A 24,557-nucleotide genomic window follows, 5' to 3' on the forward strand; every position below is an offset into this window, starting at 1 on the left:
GTCCTTTTCAATGTTACACAGTGATCAAATGAATATTTATTGTATTTTCAATTCTCTAAACATGCAAAGGTTTTAATTCAACTGGCAGGCTCCAGCATATCAGATTTTAATTGGAAGAATATATTAAATATGAACACCTGTAATTTCATTGGTATAGAAAAATCTAAATTTCTGAAAACTTGAGTATGGTGGACTTTCTATCAGGGCTAAAAAAATATTTTCCTGATATGGATAGGATATTTTATGTGACACTTATTTGGAAAATAGAAATAGTATGCATTCTGCATACTTGCATGTGAAAATAGTCCTTTTTCTTTATAAGATTAATGAATCTATGAATGGAGGCATCCCATTTTGTGCTGATATGGAGCATATTTGCTTGCCTAAGAAAGCTAAGTGGGAAGGAGTGCACATACCTTAGAAAGCTGAAGATCTAAGAAAAAATAATGGAACTTATAGACTTTAATTAATGCTTCTAATGACAGTAAAGTGAGCCCTGTGGAATTCCTAGAAAAACCTTGGTTCTCTTGATGGGTTTTGCTATGAAAATTCACAGTGTTTTTTCTTTGAAATAACTGGAATACACTGGAATATTTCTGGAGGACAGAAATCATCTAGAGAGGGGAGTAATGTAGTTAAGATCCTTCATTATTTATCTCCAAAAAATATCAAATAGACAATTGAATATTTCATGCCTGCAAACTGCAGCAATGTATTTTGATGATATTAAAAACCTCTTTGACCCCTTAAGGTTATTTCACTATGATAATTGCTTATGTTGATTTGAGAAACTAAATCACATAGGAATTTCTTTCAGCTGCAAGTTTTACTGTCTCATAAACATACTTAGAAATGTGCTTTTGTAGCTGAAGAGGCAGAACAGTTCAAACCTGAGTAATAGTGGTGATGATACTTACTCTTCCAAGACCTCAAGTCTTTTCCTTTTGCAAGAAAGTAGAGGAAGGAATAGAGTTATTGAAATAAACATTCTTAAATCAAAGGAACCCTTCCTCACTTTCCTATACTCAGGTATAGAAATGGGAATCCAGATTCCTTGCCCCACAAACTGCAAATATCTTCCATGGGGGATGCACACTGTGGGTGGGTTTTCACTGCTATGCTCCAAAAATCTCCTAGATGGGGTAGACAGACATCCTAATTTCCAAAGCTCTGTATCCTTTAGAATTTGAAGACTGGTCACATAAAATTATGTCCCTAACCACCATCTTACCCAGGAAAAGCAGAGGTGAAATTGCTGCACAAACACTCAGATCACACAGCTATCACTGATCAATAAACTGGTTTTTATCTCTAAACTGCAAGGAGTTTAAAGAAATTCTGGGCTGAATGGGACTTACTCAGAATGCTGGTTTCTGCAGTCAGCAGAGGCTTATCTTGGATTTATGTTTTTTAGTTAAGACTGCATGTTTTGAGAAATGAAAGAAACTTCTTTCATTAGACTCTGTTTTATCCTGTTTTCAAAATCCAGCAGGCACTGGCACATGCAGTGTAGGGACAAATTAAATCTACAACTCCTCTTTTGCAAAGCAGGAGGAAGATCATAACAAGTATGCACAGTCTTTAATTTTTTGAAAATTTTTTATTGATTAGGCCTGTATTTTCAGTTTGTTTACACTTTATAACTGTGCTAATTGACAGTACCTGCTACAGTGAAATTCCTGGAAATATTGCCAATTTTCCAGCTTCATTGGAAGTTGCAATTTAACAAGGTCTGTTTACAACACATGGTTTCTCTCTAAAAAAATTATGATGTTAAGAGATTTAATGGGGATCACAAGTACTTATTCTAGATGAAGCTGCATCCCAAACACAAAAAGTAAAAGTATCAGGAAGATATGAAGAAGGCAGGAACAAGTTTATTCCATAAAATTCTGGAACAGAAATCTCATTCTGATCACCTCCAGAAGTCTGCAAATGCTTTTCCATAGGCTGCAGATAGTGAAATTATCTTGATACCCTAAAAATACTTCCCTAAATGTAATGCATAGTGTAGATTAATTACTTAAATTTAAGTATTTTAGATATAATTTCTCATGTGTGGAGAAGGGATGAGAGCCACATTCCCCTTTAATGTTGGCACAGGATCTGGGAGAAGGCACAATAGTATATTTTAGAGGCAGTGGAAGTTAATCCTTTCGTTGGAAATAGGTCAGGAGCCTGGACAGGTGTATTTTCTTTTCTTAATCTCTTAGCACTCCAAGATCCTCTGCGTGCTGCACTAGGCAAAATGACTTGCTCCTGGATATACCACTCAAGCACAGCTCTTTATTTATCCACTTTATCTCTTTTTACTGATACAGTTTTGAAGCATGGTTGACCTTTTCTGTGCTCCTGCTTTGCCCTGTAAAATCTCTTCATTCAATCCTTGTCATTCGTTTTCAACTCCTGATCTCCCCACATCAGAACTGCAGTTCAGTGCAAGATAATCCCCTGTGCTGGATTAGAGAACATCCCAAGCAATGCTTTGACAAATGGGAAACAAAATTTCAACCATTATAGACACAGGAAAATAAGTGTGCCACAAGAATTGGATGGTTAAGCAAGTACCAGTAAGGTAAAATGACATTCATATCTAAAGGCTGGATCCAAATAACTGACAGCTACTACAGTGCTGCCCATCACAAAATGTGAAAAAATACTGTGTTTCCTAATTATGGCTGGAGTCTGCCCTTACTCTGTGTCTATCAATAGTAAAAAACCAGCATTTAATATTTTGAAAATTTCTGCATAGCAAAGGCAGGCCCATAAACCAAGTGTAACAACAAACCCCTTGCAAACCATATCAAGAGAAAAGCTGACCAGGACCCTAAACCTCTTGGAAAAAGAGTTTCATCTCTAGTTCTGGGAGCTGCTGAGCCTTTCATGGCCCATTCTCAGCTCAGAAGGAGCATGAAGCACTCCTAAGAGGCTGTGAGGGAGCAGTGCAGCCCACACCCCACCAGAGGGTGGAAAAGGGATTTGAGACTGAGCTGGAGCACTGCGACTTCACGGGATGGTCCTGCAGCTGCACAGACAGAGCAAACTCTCCTGGCAAACAGGACAGCTTTGTGCAACCCCTTCAGCTTCAGCCCAAAGGCAAAGCAGCAAACCAATGAACCTGCAGCTTTGTAGCCAGGAGCAACCTTGCTGCAATGACTGCTTCAATTTTAGCAGGGCTTGAAGCTCCTGGTGACACAAAGTGCTTGCTCCTGTACTCCACAAGAGCTGTTGTAATCTGTTGGACTGTAAAACACAGTTTGTAAGTGGGATTTCAACAACAAGGAAAATACTGTCAGTGTGTAATTAATTGCCTTCCTGAGTAAGAGTGGTGATGATACTTATTCTTCTAAGACCTCAAGCCTTTTGCTTTTGCAAGAAAGTAGAGGAGGGAATAGAATTATTGAAATAAACATTCTTATATCAAATGAACCCTTCCTAATTTTGCCCTGAGGATGCTCCAGTGAGACAACTTCCTGGGTGCTGCTCTTCCTAACAGTGTCTGGCACTACATGATGCTCCCCTTATTTTGCCCATTTTGAATTTCTCAGAACTGCTTTGCAATTAGAACATTAGAACATTAGAACATTAACATTAACATGTGCATGCATGGCTGCATAACATCATTCTGTTCCACACGGGGATACAGGAGCTGGCAACAAGTGCACTGCCTCTGAAACAGGGGACACTGGAACCAGAGCACAATATTTCACCCAATTAACATATTGCTGCTATCAGAAGGAGTACCTAGCTTGGTGCCATGCAGGTCCACATTTTGATAGTGATGTATCATATATTTTGGATATTCCTATGTCCATTTGATATTTTCCTACCTGTTGGTATGCTTTCTACCCCTGATTGTGTCTTTCAATAAAAGGATTTTGTGTTATTTCAAGATAGAAGGTACCTCAGGAGAGTTTCCCTGTACTACCAAAGGGCCCAAAACTTAGATGCTGTATTCTGGATGGATGCCAGTGAGTGCTGAGTAAAAGGGGACAGTAATTTCCCTCAATCTACTGGCTATGCTCCTGTTAATAAAGGTTAAATGACTTCAACCAAGTAAATATTAAGTAAAGAAAATAACCTCTCTTACTCTAGAAAGAGTCAATAATTTTTAGACTGTTTTCATTACTGATGACAGATGATGGAATTTTCAGGATATTTTTCCTACTACAGTTTTGCAACAGAATTTATACAGGAAGGGTATTTTCTTCTTTCTTCTGTCACTGTCTACAGCAAATGTAATTTTTTGTTCACTGTTCTTGTAAACTTAGGATTTGTTACTTTTGGGGATCACTGAAATTCAATGCAGTTATTATTTGATTAAATTCTCTTGTCACTTCCACAGCAGGCTGTCATTTCCCTTTACTATTGGAGGTGCTCAACTGAGCATCAAAAATGACTACTTACACAGTTGCTTGTGGAGAAAGAAAAGTACTGAAAGAACACATTGGAGGGTAGGAGGCAAAGCAGGATCTTGAAATTGGGTCTGCAGTCTTCAAGAGTCTATTCCAGTCACAGAATTTTTCGTTGCTTGAGCATTTTCTCTTTCTCTCCCCTTTCCCTCTCCATCTGCCCCAATCACAAATTCTGTCTATAAAATAATTTTCTTGAAAAAAATAATGACTGACTTAACTGATTAACATGTATGTACCACAATTGATTATTTTTTTCTTCTCTGATCTTCTGCAAAAGAACTTCCAGTTCTTTGGCTATTATATTCAGTAATGTGAAAACTCAGAGTCCCAAGAGGCTAATTAGTTATGGTTTTGTTACAATATTAATTCCAGCAATAATGGAGTTTTAAAATTCAGCTGAGGTAGCATGAAAAGCAACTCTTTTAATAAGTGCATGATCATGAAATACTGCAAAAAAGTTTTCTGAGGTAACTTGCTATTGTGAGATAAGGTTTTCCCAGTATTCTCTTGGCTGCTTTTCAGGTATGAATTTAGAAGAGTGGTGTTTGGCCCTGAAGTTGAAATTGTGTTTTTATTTTGTCAGGAACCAGTTTCAGGCAAAAGAACAGTTCCTTAAAAATATATTTTAGTGTAGGGAAAGCATTGTATTAGGCTTTAACTTGCAAAATGATAAATTTTCTCACTTCTCTTGGTTTTTCAGTTGTGGTTAGCATTATTTGATGGAGCATGTGGATGTCTCTTAATGGAAAGCCTTTTTTGCTTCCTTCTTCCAGAGGGCTCAGCTCTCATTGGGTTCAATGTCATTGGAAAGATCCAAAGTTGCCCCTGTGCCTCAGCTGCCACTACCTGGGTTTGAGTCTTCTGTAGGTCCTATGTCACACCTGTCTGACCTCTCCCTGGATGTACCCAGGACAGCTCAAGTGGCACCAGATGTCTATGTTAAAACAATAAATTTGACTCACAGAGAAAATTAGTTTTCTGAACAGAAAGTGAGGTACAATTATTAAGGGCAGATCTTGCCTTTAGAGTACTACAGAGTACAGAGAGATACGCCTATCCCCCATACTCAGCTGTAATTTTTATGATGTCTATACTCCCCCTAGTTAAATCAGCCTCTCATCACCTGCATTTAAGAAGTTCTCCCAACTTCTAGTTGTTTCTGCAGTCCCATAATTGGACAGCTGTTGTCATAGGGTTTGCGTGATGTAAGCTTTTTTTCAACTTGCTGAACTTCATCTTGATTTTTTAAAAAAAAACTCCAATTCAGTTGCACGTAGGAGATTAATTTATTCACATAATCCTACTTGTTACAGTGTCTCTTTGAGACATAGTAACAGACAAAATCCACCTTGTGAGTGAATCCTCCATTTTTCTGATGGCCAAAGAAGTCTGGAAAGTGCAGGGCTCCAGAGGCCAGAATAACCTTTGGTTTTGTTGGAGACAAAACAAGCAGTGCCTCTGAATAAACACTGAGAGCATCTTCAGTTTAAATCTCTGCTGTGATAAATTATTTGCAGAAAGGTTTAAATTAACTATTGGTGTGGGGCGTCGCCCTGATTTTTTAAGACTTTCTAATTCTTTTGATGTTTACATTCTTGTAAGGAACTTTCTCACACTTTCTGTAAATAACTTATTGTTTTGCATTCTTTCATAGAGGAAAGAGAAATCTGATAGCCTGTTAGTTTGTCCAGTGTCATTGGAGAGGTGACACTTTCACCCTCCAATCCACTGTCATTCTTAGAAAACTATAAATGTTAGTCAGAAAATAAACTTCCCTTTTCTTCACCTTGAAAGCAGCAGTGTGTGCGCTTGTGTTGTTTCGTGTCCTATAGCGACGGTGGTTTTGTTTTTTTTTTTTTTTAAATTTGGGGCAAACTTGGAGAAATATGAACGGAAAAACTGCTTTACTCACTTATTGTGGAGCCCGACTCGGGCCTGTTGAGGGAGCTGATGATGACGAAGCCGAAGCCCTCGTTCTCCTTGCGGTGGATGACCACGTCGCTGCTCTGCAGGCTGTGCGACGCGCAGCCCTCGGGCGGCGTGGCCGTGCTGCTGGACACGGCGTGATTGCTGTTGGCGTAAGTCGTGTAGTCACTTCTTGGAGAGCTGTGGTGTGTAGACACCGAGCCTGGGCTTCTGCCATTCTCTGGGCAGGGTTCTCCTGCAACATAAATCACACCAGTGTCACAGCCTGACTTGCTCGGTGGCTCTGTGACTTACAGTACATTTGCTAATGCAACGTGAATACAGCTGACTGTCTACAGAGCAGACTACCCCAAGTGTTAAACTAGGAGCTGTAATAGATGCAGAGAGACAGGAATCTACACAATTATGCAGAGCATTCAAGGGCAATCAGATAAAGCAAGCATGAACACTGACTGCTACACTAGCTACAAGAGAGGAAAGTAAGAAACAGTGTCTATCTGGATTGCAAAACCATTACCAGGCGCTATTCCCTTGTCTGCTGGTAGATCTGTCATCAAGAGGAAAATGTGACCGTCTAATCCAATAAAAAATTATTTGTGTTTGGATTACAAGAACTAAGCAGGGAGCTAACAGAGTAATTAGGATTAGCTGCATAATGTTCTTCTTACAAGTTGATTAGCTTGTTCAAAAAATGTTCAAAGAGCAGAGCTGTTATACAATGCAAAATCATCACAAGTAGTTTTTCTGTGGGTGTCATGGCAGAAGCAGTGGTCATTTAAAGATTTGGAGATGCTCTTGTTTGGCAAGTTCAAAAGAGCAGAAATGAAAATGAGTCCATGTACACTTTAGTATTGCTTTACAGTAACAAGAACACTAAACAAGTTAAAGCTTGTGGGATTACACATTTTTTAGTGTGAGCATTTTGGCAATTGAAAACAGTAAATTTACACTTCCAGATGGAAACAAAAAAATTTATATTCTTTGCAGATCTAAATTGTTTACACAAATCAGCATTTATTGACAGTTTTAATACAGAAATTTCAGATAAATGTAAGTATTATGTTTTCTGTTTGGAACAAGAATGGCAGAGTAATTTTACTGAACATGTGAGGAGCTCCCACATATACACATACATCCTAGGTAGAGAGTTTGCAAATTAGATTTTCAGTGTGTGTATATATTAATATAATAAACAGCATCCAAGGACAAGCTGTTGTTTTCTCAGTCAGGTGTGTCCTTTAGTAGTCCTTCTGCAACTATGAAATAAAGTAATTAGAGAGTATAAAGAGGAAGAAAAACAAACAATTATTATACTCCTGAAAATCTCTAAGAGTTATTGAACCAAATCTGCAACTAAATGCCATAGTCAGTGACAAGAGAGTTCTCATTTTCTGGCTGTCGTGTTTCAGAAAGCTGAATATTGTTTATGTCGGTGGCTGCAAGAGAAAGAAAATTCTCTTACCCTGTAGAATGACCAAGAGCTGGCCTGGCCATGAAAGAATGCAGTTGAATGTCATTACATATAGGAAAAGAATAATAAAGGAGGAAGAGCTTAAATGGCTATTTGACTGTCAACTGTACAATAGATACTCATCACAAAAATTGCATTTTGCTCCTGCCTGTGAAAAAATGGCATTTCAATCCAAAAATCACATATTCCTAATCAAATTGTTTTCCAAATCTTGTGAATTGTGATTTTCTGTTCCAGATCTGGGTAAGTATATGTACAAAATAGTAATTCCAGGTGAGGGCTAAGATATGTATATCAGCTACAGACAGGTAAGGAAAACCCCAGATCCTTCTGTTGTATACATTCATGCTAGTGAGAAATTCCCATGAAATCAATTGCCCTGATGTATTAGCATAGCATTTTTCAGTCACGCCCAACACCAGCTGTTTTAAATTCTTCCACAAAGCTTATGTTGTAACACACCACATTAAAACCCTGTTCAGCTCCCAAAATGCTCAAACATTAATGAGCTACACGCCACATTCCCTGGTGTGGCACTCTCAAGGCCCAAGAACAACTTCAGGTGTTTTACCAGCTTGCTTACTGTCTGCACCGGGAGCCCAGAGTGGCTGGTAGAGCTTTAATATTTAAGGAGCAGCAGCAAAGGCTGGCACTGCTCTGTGCCAGCCCGGCCTGCGGTGCGTGCGGCGCTGGCGGCGAGGGCTCGGTGTCATTACCTTGGTTATTGGCCATTTTCCTCGCGCTGGGGGAGCTGCGAGGGGGCGTCGCACCAGGCGCGGGGGCACCTTTCTGGCTGGAGGACTCTGGAGTCAGTAACAGAAGAAAGTCAGTCCTGCAGGAGCACGGCTGGCAGGGAGCTGCGGTGCCGCAGTGGGAGGGGGACTGCGAAGACGAAGGTGAGTGGGAGGGCGGCTTTTTTGGCACAGGAGCGAAGGGGAACGGCGCAGGCAGTGACAGTGGATCTAGGGCACGGGCAGGCAGAAGACAGGACAGGCTGGGAATGTGGTTTTGCTCATTTCTGGTACCTCAGACAAGTGTACTCACCAAAAACGTTTTAAGAGTCCTTAAATAGACTTCTTTCCTCAAGTAAGCAATGGTTCTAACGGAAGGTCATCAAATTGTCCCATTAAAGCTTTAATAGATGCTGCCACATGCATTTTTCAAGGTTCTGATGTTTTTCAGTAATTGAGACTGAGTTAGTCTAAACATCTAATTTACTACAAATACTTCATAGTGGTTTAGGTTCATTTTCTGAATATGTCTGCTTGACAGAAGAATCCAGCCCTGTGCCCTACAGAAGATTTTCAGCCAGCTTGCATTGCAGTTCAGTGGGAAATTCCAGATGACATCAGTGAGACCAGAAATGGGCTTTTAACACATTTAAGAGTGAAATGAGTTCCTGCCCTAAAACAATTAACAGTCTTTGAGCCTTTCTCTTATTGACACAGTCAGCTCAAATGGCTTTAACTTAGGTGAATGTTTAGTCCCAAAAGTGGACAAAAGGAGACAGCACAGACCAAGACAGCATGGAACAAACCCAGAGCACTTATGATCACCACACCAGGGTTGCCAGTATGTTTCCACTTCTGAAGGAAACAACACGCAGTTGCTTTTGTCAGAGGAACAAGGGACACATATTTACAATAATTCTTTCCTCAGAATGACACAAACATTCACTTAGATTTCCTCTATTATTTTAAAACAGCACCGGTTTGTGCTGCCAGCGTTGGGATCTGTTTTTCCTTTCACCTTTCCCAGCCTTCACTCACCCGTGGGTAGCACCTTTCTCCTCACAGTAAGATTCACCTGCCCGTTTCGGGCGGCGTTGTGCATCAGATCAATCACATATCGGTGGGTTTTGCCGGCCACTGGAATCCCATCCACGTACACCAGCTCATCACCAGGGTGCAGACGGCCATCTCGGTCTGCTGAGCCCATGGCAATCACTGCTCCAATGAGAATCTAGGCAAGAAACAGAATCCTGTCATATATTGCACCGAGCCTCCAATCTAGTGACATGAATGTTGCAGTGATTTTCTCTTTCTTGTGAAATTAAGCAAGTGATTTAGCACAGGTGAAGAGCTCTGTGTATGTCTGAAAGCTGTGCTTGTGCTCTTGTGGGTATGAGTGAGGATGCTTCCTCGTCTTTGGTAAGAAGGTAAGGTGTTTCCTGTCACCATCATATTTTCTGAAAAATCTTCTTTGCCCAGGCTGTCTCTCCTGGGAAGCTGAGAAGCCTCAGAGAAAAAGGAAAACATTATTATCTCATTTGCTTCTCCTGTGTTTTGCTGCATTGTAATGTGGTTGGAGACTGTTTATCCAACATGCAAATTGTTTTGACTTAATGACCAATCATGGTCAGGCTGTGTCGGACTCTGAAGAGAGAGTCATGGGTTTACAATTATTATCTTCTAGACTTCTGTCTGCATCCTTTCTCTATTCTTTAGTATATGTTTAGTATAGCATTCTTTATATAATATAATATAATATAATATAATATAATATAATATAATATAATATAATATAATATAATATAATATAATATAATATAATATATAATATTATCATATCATAAAATAATAAATTAGCCTTCTAAGAACATGTCAAATTTCAAATTCATAAATTCCTCCTCCATCCAGGGGACCCCAAAACCACATTTTCCTACCTGCACAGGAGAGATACACCAGGGAATCCTAATCTGAGTCCTGCTTGATATGTTCAAATCAAGATAATCTGCCTCTAAGGAGTGTTGAGTTTCTATAGACTACATTATAACAAAGACTTCAAAAGATTAATTCCATATAAGGGTCTTTTTATTTAAAATTATTAAGTCTGTGTATCTCTTATCAAAGGTTCTTCACTGCTGTGTGATTTAAGCACCTGGAGTTATATACCTGAGGTCAGCAGTGGAAGTGACCCCACTACACAGAGTTGGCTTTGTGACTCTTTAGGGGAAAAGAAGTACTATATTAAATGTTATTACTCTTAATGAATGATTGCTCAGACAGTGCTTGGTTAAAATGGAAAAAAGAGGAAAATATGTCAGCTTGTTCTGGGCAGATGTTGTTTTCCCAAATTGACATTTAAATGTAGTTTGTATGGGACATATAAACTAGTAAAAAATCTGTCCAAAACCTTGTAATGAATTTCTCCACCTTATATGCAAATAATTTCACATAATTTCCTAGAAGAAGATGTATATATTTTCCCTGTGGAATAGCTGGTAGAACAGTTCAGATTGATTCAAACAAAACCTGCTTTCTTTGAAAGAATATTAAAGCATTCACAGAGCGTGTTTCAAATTTTCTGTTCTCTTTTTCAGTCTGAGAGTGAGCATAAAATGATGGATATGACATGCCATGTGACAATCTGCTTTTAATAATAAAAGATAAAAGCTATGAAGCATTGCTTTTCATGATGAATTGCAAAGGCTAGATGTGGTAATCACACAGGTGGGCCTGTGGTTTTTTGTGGTCTTAGCTGCAGAGTTGCAAGTATCTCAGCATAGTGTTTAAATGAAATCCCCTGTGGAGCCTGGAGAATTTTCCCCAGTTTTTCACCTCCCTTTGGCTTACTTTTGCTTTCAAAACTTAGCAAAGAGAGAACATGATGCAGCTTTTCCCCACTTTCTGGTGTTCCTGGGATCCTGTTAAGCAGTGCCAGGCTGAGTGGCTAGAGAGGCTGTTTCAGGTTCTCCATCCTGTTCTTCAAATGGTGAAAAAGTATACCTCAAAGCTTTGGAAAATACTTTGTGCAAAATTCAACCATGAAATATGAATTTATGCTCCTTTACCAGACAGAAGAAAAACTCTCCAAGGATACTTTTAGCTAGATATCCACAAAGTATTCTCAAAACATTTGAGAATTAAGCATCTCACAAGTAAGGATTTCTTCCTAGTTATTTTGAGAAGACATGGATTATAACCTCTACAGCATGGGAGATTGTAGGGATTGGCTTCCTCCTTTGTTGAAAATTTGCAGTTTTTTCGTAATTTTCTGACAAAATATTAAACAATTTGAGCACCTTTAACCTTTGTAAAAAAAAAATGCAGATCATTGCATGGTACGTCATCAGTATACAGAGCAAACTAGAAAAACTCATTCTAGATCTAAGTAATTATTGCTGATATTTGACATGTCCACCATGTAATGTGATTGTGTTACTCACCTCAGTGTTGGATTCCTAACATAAGCAGCAGAGTCATACTTTAAACACTTCAGCTAGGTGTGTTTGTCAAGATGATGGCTCCCATATCTATTATTTGGGATATTTAATAGCAAGAATAACTCAATTTTCCTAACTTTTTCATTCTCTGTGTCAGAATTTTTTTTCTTATTCAGTATCTGCTCTTGTTTCATGGCTGAGAAGTTGCCATAATAGTTATCAATTCTACATGTAAAACACAAATTGGAAAAATGTATATCAGGATTATAATACCTCTGAAATGCAGTTCCATACTGGCATGAGATGGCTTTGAATGTGTGATGAGAAGGATGATGGCATGTAAGTAATAAAGAGTGTGTTGTAGAGAAAAAAGAAACATTTCTTTTATTGTTTGAGATTAAACAGGACAAATTCTGGGATCAGGATGATTGTGGCAGAGCCTAATCTGAAATTAAAGCCTTTGTCTATTAATTTATACAGGTCAATCTGCTTTGATATTGACTTTCTTTGTGATTCTTGGTAATTATCTGAATTTGTATTAGTTTTTCTGAATATAACACAGTAGCTTCACAGGCACATAGCAAAATTTAAGTATATACACATAAAGGGTGAATCACCTAATTTGAAGTGTCAGTGTTGTCTAAATCCAAGCTAATCACCTGAACTCTGTCTAATCACTGTTAAAATAGGACTTCCCAAGGCATGGTCTTATCCTAACATTTTGCTCTATGTCTTAGAAATGTAGAAAGATACTTAGAATATATCTTGGCACTGACAATAAAAAGAATACAGCATATATCTTGAGGACATCATTGAGAAAAATCCCAGTTCATCCATGTTGAAAAGGTAAATCTCTTAGAAAAATTATGTATATGTTCCTGTGATTCTGAGTTTGAGCTGCACAAATGTATGCAAAATACATCTCCCCTTTGGGACAGCAATTTGCAACTTCATTAAAGTTCCAATTTATGTGTTTTTGCAATCTTTCAGTAATATTACAATTCACCATAAAAGAGATTATCTCTAAATCCTCAAGTTAGAGGGAGATGTGATAAATAGCTGTTGTAGGGCAATATTATAAGATTTGAGAGCACAACTCACAGTCTTGATATTTGAAATTTCTCAATAAATTTAAGTATTTCCTTTCAAAACTATTTTTATGCTCACATATATGGAAAGTGGAGCAGAACAGCAGCATTTTCTCATTCTAAGGTGCCAGGTATCTGATATACCTAGAAGGAAACTAAGCTACAGTCCCTCTATAGTGTCAGTATTATCCTTCTAAAATAATGTTATTTGGATTCTGCTTCTTTGAAAAAGTTATTGCCTTATGCTGAAGAATCCCTATTTCTTTTTAGATATCAAACCACAAAGACAAAAGCTTCCTTTTGTTCCGTGTTACCTGACGGCACAGCAGGAGAGCTGAAATAAAAATTTCAAAGCGTCACAGTTCTTGTTTCATAGGAAAGGCAGGGGTTTGGAGAATAGGTAAAAACTGCTTCTGCTTTTCTGGAGGTGAAAGGAATGGGAGGCTGCAGGTGGGCTGTCCATGGGGGGCAGGGAAGCAGTGGAGGAGAGAGAACAGAGTTAAGAAGTCTTGTACTGTGAATACGAAATAGAGGGACACTAAAAAGAGTACATGTGTTGTGTTTATTGCTGTTAAATTTGAGCAGTGAAAACAAGATGGAAAACCACAAGGGAGTGAGAATTGAAAACCTCAGCACTGCCACACTTAATTCTAAGAAAGTTCTTTTTGCCTTGCACAATCCTCAGCTTCAAGTTAGGCTCTTCTTAACTCCCGGGGACTTTGAGAAATGTTTGCAAAGACACGTAAAGCCCATTGGATTGATAAGTCTTGGGGAAAAATGCTTTTGTATGTGCAAACCATGGGACAGAGATAGCAACCTTGAGGCTAAGGGCAGGCTGAGAGCAATTGTTCAACAGGACAGTGAAATGTGTTAGAGGGTGGTTCACAGAGGGCAGCGTTTTTGGTCCTGCTTTCCAGAAATAGCAAGGTGCTTATCTCTACCCTTGATATCCAGCTACGGCTCTTTGACTTCAGTCAGTAAAGTCAGGTCAGTCCTTTGCTGAAGAGACACTAGAAAGAGCTGATCCTCTGTAATACTTCAGTGCATAATGCATGTAGCTGCAGGGCAAAAAGCTTGCTCAAAATTTCTTTTCTACTGGACTGGTGAGCAGACTGAGAGAGTCAAGTCTCTCACAACTCTGGCATGTGCTATGGATATCAACTACCAGAATATCAGGTATTCTACATGAGTTTTCTCTTAGTCCTTTGGGTTGAAATCATTCAGTTTTATATTAATAATCATCTTTTAGATAAGGCATCTGAGCTGTACTTTCCCCCATGAGATTGTCATAAACCTCCAACAAGCAACTGCTTAATTATCCATTTGTAATGAAAATAGCACTAAAGGAGACACCAAATGTTGGTGTCACCAAATATCACAAAATATTGAGCAGCCCTGTAGCCAGGGACACTTTCCTGGGAGATAGGAAATGACATTAGACATTACTGTCCAGAGCAGGTAGAAGGAGATTTCCAAATCTTCCTAGAACATGGAATAATTTGGATTGGAAAGGACATTAAAAATCCTCTAACTCCAATCTCCCTGCCATGCCATGGGCAGGGACACCTTCCACTACATCATGTTGCTCAAAGCTCCATCCAGCCTGGTTTTAAAGGTAGTGCTTTTCTAGTACCATTTCCTAAAAATCTAAAAAGATAAAATGGAACATTTCCACTAACACCTCAGATATTTCCTTTTTGGCTTCACCCAGTAGGTGTGCTTTGAGAACTTATACTGGCTGGCCTGTCCAGAAGGGGCAGGAAAAATGCTCAGTTGGAGAATGTGCTGATGATGGCTCAGTGGCCTCATTTTATGTGCACTGGGACATGCTCCACAGAAGGCAGTTACATTTCAGAGGGGCTCAGGCACACTGCAAGTGTAGAGGATGCAGCAGTGCTGTCTTGGAGTCCTTCTGAGCAGCTATACTTTACATTTGAAAAACCATTGAAAACACTTATTCCAAACTAGACTGAATTTCAAACAGTACTTGAAGCATCTTTTTTAGAACACCCTGCATTCTTTTCTTATTATGGAAGATATCAGAAAACTGTTAAGATATATCAGTACTTTGACAGATATTGACAATTTTAAAATATAAGAGCTTCTTTGTTTTTCAAAGCCATGTGCTAGTTAAGCTTAAGACTTGAATGAAAAATATACTATTCTGTGGTAATTTGAGTATGGAATATATAAATTATTGACTAGGGAATATACAAATCTAATAATTAATTATACATTATCTCAGAAATGTAGTAACACAAGATTCAGACTGCTTAAAATTGTGATAGTAAAGCACCATCATTATTGACTTGAGATTAGTCCTAGCTGTCAGATTATAGTTACACCATTGAGTTTTTTTGGAGAGTAGTGATTCTGCCTGCTCTCAAAATTATAGTATTTAGATAGATCAGTAACTTATAAAAATATTTATACATTTTGGTATGTCATGCACATTTGAACCTTATTTTCTAGGCTTCTATGCTGTTTCTTTTAAATATTGTGCATAAGATTTATTTTATATTATATTTTATTAGCAAACCACCTATGTTAATTTTGTTACCTTTTATTTTGTCACAGGGGTTTCTCCCTCCTAATGGTATAAAGCTATCATTTTTATACTTGTTGCCTCACATGATGTTGTCATTTAACCTGGAACATTGACTATCACTCCGTGGAAAGGTGGTCTGTTTCTGGAAATAAACTGCATTGTTGACCGTGTCTTTTAACCACATGCACACATTTTGCATACAAGCTGTCTACTCTGAACATGGTTATGGATAGTCTTACATAATTGGATTTTTGGAACCTTCTGCTTGAACTTGATTTTGAAAAGTTCAGATTAAGAGATGCCAGGTCACACTCTGCAGTAATGGGATGAGTGATGCTCTGTTTCCACCTTAATGCCTTCTTATTCTAACTTAATTCTCAGACGTGAAAAACGTGAGAGTTCTGGGTTTTTATACAGATGAATAAAAGTAATTTTACTTGTAGCCTTAACATGGTGTTCATTTGGGTTCAGTTATGTAGTAATATTTTTCTGGCCTTTACACAGATTATAGAATGTGGAAGGAAAAGGGAAATCAGGAAGAAATAACTCACAGGCTGCCCAGGCTCATCTCCTCCCAGGATCCTGAAGCCAAACCCAGACTCCATTCTCCGAAGGTGAACATCCAGCTCCTTGTAATCGGGACCTGGTTTAAAGAGAAATCCCCTTGAGCAAAACATTTTGGTCTTGAGAAATTGCACCAACCCCTCCCACCTTGTGTTCATTTGCACATGATAATGGCATCCTGGTTGGAGCTGGTGGAAACAAATGGGCCACAGACAAGGAGGAGAATTGAAAATGTAGGTGTCTCTTGGAGGGTGGTTATGTTCAGTAGAATACACTAAACCAAACTAGAATACATTCACAGAAGATCAGTATGGAAAAGTCTGTCCAAAATAGAGGTTAAAAATGTGTCTTCCTAAAACTGACTGTATAAGGGACTGCTGCTCATCCACCTCTGGTCTCTAATTTGTCTTTTCCCTGCAGTTCATTAAATCCTACAAAGAGTAAGGAAATGGGAGACAGAGATACATCAGTCCAACTCACAAAACATGAAAATCATTACTAGCCATTTAAGTTCCAAACACAGATATATATACATATATATTTATGTCTTTTTATGTAATGAAGCTTTTAAGTATTCCACTTCCACGTAGTACCCTCAATAAGGAGTTTTGATGAAAATTATCATTATAAACCTCTCAGTCTCAGAATTTAAATTGAAAGCTAACATCATTAACTTGAACTCCTTAATGCTACTCAATTAGTCTCAACAGCTTTGTGAATCAATAAGGTTGCATTTCCATATGCCTGCCTAACCTGTCTTTAGACATATATTATGTCCAGCAATATATCAGTTGAGGAATATAGAGTCTTTTAAATGTCAGTTTCTTATAAAAATGTCTTTAGCTTCACTTGAAAGAACACAGTATTCTGGGATAATAATAATAACAATAACAATACTATTAATAATAATAATAATAATAATTTAAAATATTATAAAGTGAAACTGTAAGCATTTAGAGGACTACGAAGTTGTCTGTTGTGACTATTGCTGTCTGCATGCTCAGAGATGCTTTAGGCTCATCACCTAAAGCAGTGATTGACAGGAATGGTCTTTCCTATGGATTGCACTCTGGTCTATAAATTGTGACACAAAAGCTTTTGCTCAGTGTCAGCTTGTTGCTGACCCCAACAGAAAAAAAGAATGACAAAGTTTATTTCAGCAAACTGCTCATAAGTGTCTCCAGTTGTGCCTTGTTCCCTCAGGATGGGAGGGATTGGAGATGGCTGAAATACTTCAGCAGCTCTCACTTACAGATCTCCCCTCAGAGCCATCAGTGGGCACCTCATAAACTGTGGAATTTGGCACATGACAGGTGTAGTCTGGGATTAAAGTCTGATTAGTTTCAGTCAGGTATTATTCCAAAGACAGATGCAGAAAGACATGCACTGACTCTATACTATGACTGCAATAAAAAATTCTTTGTAAACAACAGATTTCAACAATCTGTATTGGTGAAAGTGAGACTGAATCACAAATATTCCAATTGGTAAAATAAAGGTATTACTTTTCCCTACCAATTTCCTTCTCATATATTGAGAAGAAAAACCCAAACAGAACCAAGCAGCTTATTATACTGACTTTTCCCATTTATTTGATGTGTCTCAACACTAAGGAGCAAATGAATTCTGGGTGTGTACAGTATGTCAGCTTAATGCAAATAATTTTAAAGTTGTGAGAGGCAAAGGAATTTCAGAAGAAAGCAGTACTTTATCTGGTTTTCTGTGCCTACAAGGATGGGGCTTAGCACTAGGGAGATGTTTTTGTAGATAGACACGGTGTGATCAGCATTTGAAACCCAGGTTTAACACTCAAAGGCACTGTCTCCAGCAGTCTGTCACAACCTGAGCACTGCCTTTTTGTGCACAAGGGAATGAATATGCACAGCTGGGAATACAATAAGAAATTATAAGAATGTCAGGTTGTGAAGAATACTTGCTCTGGCAAACTGAGATGAAAACGTCCCTCAGATACATTGACAAAGCTGAGCCAAACCAGCGTTGGCAACAGACTCTAAAATAAGGGGCATTATTTATTTTTTAAAAGATGTTGTTTTTCTACCCCATTTAGAGTGGAATAGATAAGCCAGCTTGACCATGAAAAGGTTTTCAGGCTAAAAAATGCTGTATAGGGGCATACTCATACATACGAGCTCTAAAACAGTTTGGAAGCCTTTGGATCAATTGACTGGGCAACAACGTTCCTTCCCAAAGACTTGGAATTCTGTGGAGTCCATTGTCTGCCAACAGGTCACTGAAAACTGCTTTTAAAAAATAGTGCTCTTTTCAGTCCCACTAAGGAAGCAAAACCCTGGAAAGGATCCCTGGGTCATTAAGTCTGGCTTCCTGTTATTGCAAACCTCTGCAAGCAAACAGCACACAGACCTTACCAATACAGACATAGGCAAAGAAGACTCTGGCAACTGAGCTTGTTTGTGGCCTTTGTCACTAGGTCACCCACCTTGCAGTAATATCATAATATCACAGTATCTCCAGTGACTGACTGGTACACAAACCTGTGTGCTGTTTCAGCTTTCATGTTGGGTATGATATGGCTGCACTGATCACCTTTCCACTGCTCTGGAGACAGCTACACCTTAGATTCCTGAACTTACTTCTCTGAAAGTGGACCTGGCTTCTACCCTTGGCTTATGTGCTTAAGTGATTCATAAAATAAGACAGAAGACTTATTGAAAGGCTCTCCAATAACATTAATCTTTCAGTCCAGATTCTTCTAGTAGAATTGCTTAGCTGCTTTCTAGCCATTCATTTTTACATTTCATGCTAAGCACTGTCTTTTCCAGGCTAACATGGAAGTGTTACAATTATAAGTGGCATTTTTTAAAATGGAAAGTATAGATTAATTAAGCACGTATCACTTGTTTGGTGTAAAAAAATCAGTTACCAGTTAGTCCAACCAACCAACTTTTGCTGAACTCCCTTTGTATAGCTCTTGGTTTATCTCCACATCGGCAGATTTAGTCTTTGATCAAAAACACATTCTAAAGCTTTGCTGCTGCTGAGATCCTTTTTTCTTGTGTTTGAAAGACAGGTAAATTGTTCACTTCTTTGTACTTTTTCACAGGAGCTCATGTTTGATAGATTTACTAAAAGCTCCTATGATTATGTGGCAGGAGTTTCAATATTCCTGAATATACATTGATTAAGTATTCTTTCCCATTTAAATGATTACATTTCATCTGATATTCCTCTAGTGCTTGCTTCTCCAGGATTCTGGTACTTTTTTGTTCTTCACAAAGGCTTTTTGGATAGACTAAATTTTGTGTTTTCTTACTGTAGCAGATTTTCAGTTGATCATACAGAGAAAATTACCTGTACTTACAGAAAATGACACTCCTGAGCTTTGCAATATACTACAAACTGTTGGTTAATATAACTTCATTATGGAAAATGTGTCTTTTTGTTTTCTCTTGCTAACCTAGATTAGCACCTTGTGGTTCATGCCAAGTAAGAAGTATGAATAGGCGTGCAGACAAGCCAATACTGAATTAACACTGTCTTTTCCAGTTTGCTTATCCTTCCAGTCAGCTTAATGTACCTTAATGACCTGTCTTCTACCAGTTTTACTGAGAGTTTCACCTTAAACTCAATATTTTTGCTCATGTAATATAGGTACCCTCTGCCAGAATGACAATGCCCCCTGTCCTTCCTTGCCTTTCTACACGTTTATATTAGAAAAAGAACTTAACTTTGCCTGCTAGTAACTTAAATCTCTGTTATTTTATTGTTATACCACTTTGTTTCTGTTTGTGTGAAGGAAAACTTAACAGTTCATTTGGACTGGAAGAAAAAAAAAAATCACTCCAATTCACTTTGCTAGGCTAGAAAAACATCTGGCTCCCCCATGAATTTGAGAATGGTATTGGACAAGCTGTGATCTGATCATCACTGCACAGTGAGGAGAGTAAAGAGCATTGGGAAATTCTTTCTGGTTCCTGAATGATGGGGGATTTGCTTTAAATGTAATGGTACCAAAATAGATTGTTACTGAACACTAGTGAGATCTCACAGGTGAAGATGTGATTATCAGCTCCCAGCTACCTTTCTGCACTGTATTCATCTGAATCTCTGACAACACACGGAGATGCATGAATGCAGTTGTTTCTTAAATGTTGAGAAAATATACACCTGAAAATGCTTGATTAATTTTCTGTGTGAGACAAATTGAACAAGTGCTATGTGATTTTACAGTGATGAACCTGATATTCAGGATGGTCCTGTAAATGTTGATATAAAATTTTTATTAAATCTCTTCTATATTGCAGCTAAAGGAAAGATGAAGTGCTTTGCTGTAATAATTTTACAGCCTTTCTGGGTGTATTCAGCTACCTACTGAAAAGAAAAACTAATTTGGACTCCTTTGCTGAAGATGGTGAAGATTTTTTTTTCATACAAATAATTATAAATTGTGAATTGGGATTGACACAAAACTACAGTAACTTCATCTGAGTTTCAGATGCTCTTGAAAGATATGAAAAGCTTGAAAACAGTCTCATGGATCTGCTGCTCTGCAATGTAAGTAGCTTTTTAAAAAAGTATACTTATTCCCTCTTGATATTTATAGAGAGGAAAGCTGGCAAATAAAAAATTCAGTATGAAAATCATCAAAGAAAAGAAAAAAGAACTGGTGTGCTAACAGAGTAATTCAATGTATGAACCCTACTGTTTTATGCAAAACCAGTCCAATGTTATATTTAATTTAGGATCTCTGTCCAGCTTGTGTAGGACTAGAAAAACTTTGAAAGGATTGTCAAAACAGCCTTTTTTTGGTATGGGATGCCTGTTTCAACTGTTCACTTAGCATGATAACACTGGGAAATCAAATATTACTGTTTTTTAAAAAAGTCCATTGCCATTTTACAAGATCAGTGTTGACTCAAACACCCCAAAAATCTCTTGATTTTGAAAAATTTTTCTTTTATATTTTTACAGCACAAGATATAAGTATGAAAGCAAGGAATTGGTGATAAAGTTAAGACAGAAGTAAATTCAGATACAAAAAAATTATCTGGCTTAGATTTGGGCATGAGCTATAGAGATACACTTTTATGCTAAAGAGTGAACACTAATATGAAAGTACACATAAAACACAGTAAAACATAAAAACTGGCTGAGGAAAAAGAAACACCTTTCCTTGCTCAAAATGCAAATCTATTATAAAAAGGTTTGGCATAAGCATTTTACAACCCCACAAAGATCATACACAATAAAATGGTGACTGGGCAGTCAAGACTGTCCATCATCTTGAGAAATGATTAAAAAAAGAATAGCTAAAACATAAAATGGAGGACAACTAGTTTACAGAAAACAAAGGCTGAAGAATACTTGCCAGAGGAATCCGCTCGAAAACCAGTCCTGGGCAGCACTTGTTCTGAATAGGAAAATGGGGAATTAAAGGTGAAATACATTTCTCAAGTTATTTAAAGATGCAGCATCAATTTCTCTGCTGTGTTTTGAATTACTAAAATGCATTTTCTATTTTTTCTTGAAATTTTATTTTCTCCTCCCCTTCTTCTTTACTTTCCATGTGGTGCTGTACATTATTCCTGCTAGATTGAGACCTCCCTGGCCATTTCTGTGCAAAGTGAAAAAGATGTTGAGGTGGTAATGTTTCTTTAACACAATGTATGATCTGATGAAGATAAATATTTTAGTTTGGTTAAAAAATAGTGACAATATTTGTGCTTATTCTAGTACAGCAATAAAAGTGGAAGTTTAATGGGTGTGTTTGGATGACTTGACCTCAGATGGCTTGACCCCTACTTTTATACAACTCCATTGCAAAATGTCTTTTATCACCAAGAGGAGGAAGATTTCTGCAGAGGGATGTATGTTGCCAATAAGAACAACTGATTGTAGATGAAGGGAAATGCAGGTTAATCCCTTTAACATACTTTTTATGCAGGTAGTTTCAAAGTATTTGTATTTCACTATATGAAGTGCAGCAATGAACTGTCTTGTTTTCACATAAAACTATTTTGCTTGCATTAGAGGAAGCTTGATGAGTCCATAGCTGAATTCAGTCATGTTTCCTTTGCTAATTTTGTAAAGTTCTGAAGAGGAATTTCTGGTTTATTATTTTGGCAGCACCCAGAGTGATTTGCAAAACATTCCAAACCAGAGGTGATTTCTATTGACCTACACACAACAAAAGCATAAATCAGGTATCCCATTTGTGTGACTCTAAGCCAGAATATGATACCATATCATACCATGCATGTTTCATGCTCTGAAGGAGGTAAGGTCTTTCACAACAGCATTTGCCCGACAGTGATGCAAGCTATGAGTATATTCCATTTTCCTAAGACAGAAGGGTGTGGTGAGAGTCATAATCCAGCATTTCCTCTGTGGGAAGCTGTGTACAGCTTTGAAAGAGTTGAGACTAAAGCCACCTGCCTTCTGGTGGACTGCCTCCTAAAGGCAGCATGGGCTGCAATGGCAGCAGCTGAGTGATTCAGAGCTCTCTTGAGATAATACTGAAATGGTTGTTGCAGGGCAAAGATGTTTTCCAAAAGACGGCTAGCAAGAATGGAGATGTCTTAAAATTTTTGGGTATAAATGTTTAGATAACAGCCTTGACCTGTTGAAATCCAGGTCCACTGAATGGGACATCAGTATGGATTTGGTGTTCCTGTTGCATTTGTGTTTACTGTCTGTGTTGAGCTGTGTCATGTGGGCTATGCTGTTCGACTTTTTATAGGTGGCTGCATGTCTTTACTTTGATGGTTAAAGGAGACAATTCCTTCATGCACTTCAGATCTTGTACAGTGATTTGGGATCCTTCCAGTGAGATGTGCTATCTAAATGTAAAATATTGCACCAGCACAGCTCCTGAAAACCAAAACCTTTGAAACTGATGCTGCTCCAGTGCAAACTTGGAGAAATGATTTTTTTATACTCACAGCCTTTCAAGATTTTAATGGAACTTTTAAAAGAGACAAAGTGATTTTAATGTAGAGAAAGCAATTTCATCTTGATAGTCTCAATAAGCTTTTAGGTTTGAAGGTACACAAGCTCTTTTGGTCACTCAGCTAGAATTATTCTTTGGAGCTGCTTTAAGATTGGTTCATTCTGTTTCCATTTCTGCTTGCAGTCACTCTAATATCACCCAGAACTGGTCTCAAGCAGCAAAGTGAAAGAATCACCATCATTCTCAAACTGTGACCAATTAGGGAACAACTTGCTGTGTTAAGACAGACAGCTATACATTTTAAGTAAGTTAGCAGTGTCCTTTTTGGGAACTGTTATTTGTGGTCAAGTCAAAGTGCCTAACAATGGTTTCCTTGAAAGCTATTCTCATGAAGTCTGACATTGCTTTTGTTCCTTTGCCTTGCAGAACTTCATGTAGATTCTCACAGTGCTAATTATCATCTTGTAATCAACCATTCAGCACCTAGCATGTCTTTTCACTGTAGTTTAGGAATTCACACACATGAAAATTGGAACTGTGCTATGCTGAAGATGCTGAACCAAGCCCTAAAGTTTTTAAATGTCTGATCACCAGAAAGATAAACCCAGGTGCAGATTTGTGGTTTTGGTGACCATAGCAAAGCAATGTTCAGATTAGGAAGAATCTGCTGTCAGCAGTATGGGTCTCTGGGCAGTACACATAATTGTGCTAATGTCACTGACACTTTGGAAAACAAAATATGTCCTCTAAATAGCTGTGCTCATATGACAAGCAAACTGTTAGCAAATAGTAGAAAACTTCAAAGAACCTTTAGCATAGAGGAAGGGACTGAATTAGCACTGTCTCCATCTGTCAAATGCAGAGATTAGTAGTTTTTTTCAAATCTCACCTAATTCTGTTCTCAGAGACCCTACAGAAAAGCAACTTCCAACAGAGGAGAAAGGACTGTGGGCCTGGTCCTCAGCTGAGCAGAATACATGTAATTTGTGCACATCCTGGTGCCTTCTATCTGCTAAGGATAAATTGAGCTGGTAATTTTACCAGAATACTGAGAGACTCTAGTGAGCTTTGTTTTATAGAAATCTGTCAATTAGGTTTGTAGGAAACTAACTTTACACAAGGCAATTTGAAACTTTCCATTTATTTATTATTAAATTAATTATGACATTTTGCTAAACTTTTAATAGATTCTTTTTACTATGTTAGATATCCTGCCTCTACCTCATAGGAAATGAGGTAGAAGAATGAAATTTTGGAGAGGTCAGGACATAGAGACAAGTCTACCCAACACTCCACCATGAAGATGCATTCGAAGTGCTGGAAGTTTTAAAATGATGACATGAAATTTCTGTATTCTCCCTGAGATGCTTTTTTGGTTAAACATCTGCAGCTGCATTGCCATGGGTAGTTGTAGTCTTTCATGTGAAATAGGAATGAAGTACTTACAAAGTA

At 38.0% G+C, this 24,557-nt stretch overlaps 1 protein-coding gene across 15 annotated transcripts in view; it reads right to left on the reverse strand.

The window, feature by feature from the left end:
- Nucleotides 1-24,557, reverse strand: part of MAGI2 (membrane associated guanylate kinase, WW and PDZ domain containing 2) — a 702,131-nt gene that overhangs the window by 53,776 nt on the left and 623,798 nt on the right. For 9 of the 15 annotated variants that reach the window (XM_071423998.1, XM_071423996.1, XM_071423997.1 and 6 more), the window contains 5 exons: nt 21,528-21,566; nt 16,165-16,259; nt 9,582-9,774; nt 8,529-8,615; nt 6,328-6,576 (listed from right to left, as the gene is read on the reverse strand). In XM_071423998.1, coding sequence (XP_071280099.1) covers nt 6,328-6,576; nt 8,529-8,615; nt 9,582-9,774; nt 16,165-16,259; nt 21,528-21,566 — 663 coding nt within the window. The remainder of the gene's footprint in view (nt 1-6,327; nt 6,577-8,528; nt 8,616-9,581; nt 9,775-16,164; nt 16,260-21,527; nt 21,567-24,557) is intronic. The other 6 variants (XM_071424001.1, XM_071424003.1, XM_071424009.1 and 3 more) reach the window with 3 other exon arrangements.

Source organism: Agelaius tricolor, unplaced genomic scaffold (genome assembly GCF_023055355.1).
Source record: "Agelaius tricolor isolate 1412-34295 unplaced genomic scaffold, bAgeTri1.0.p SCAF_3, whole genome shotgun sequence".
NCBI lineage: Eukaryota > Metazoa > Chordata > Aves > Passeriformes > Icteridae > Agelaius > Agelaius tricolor.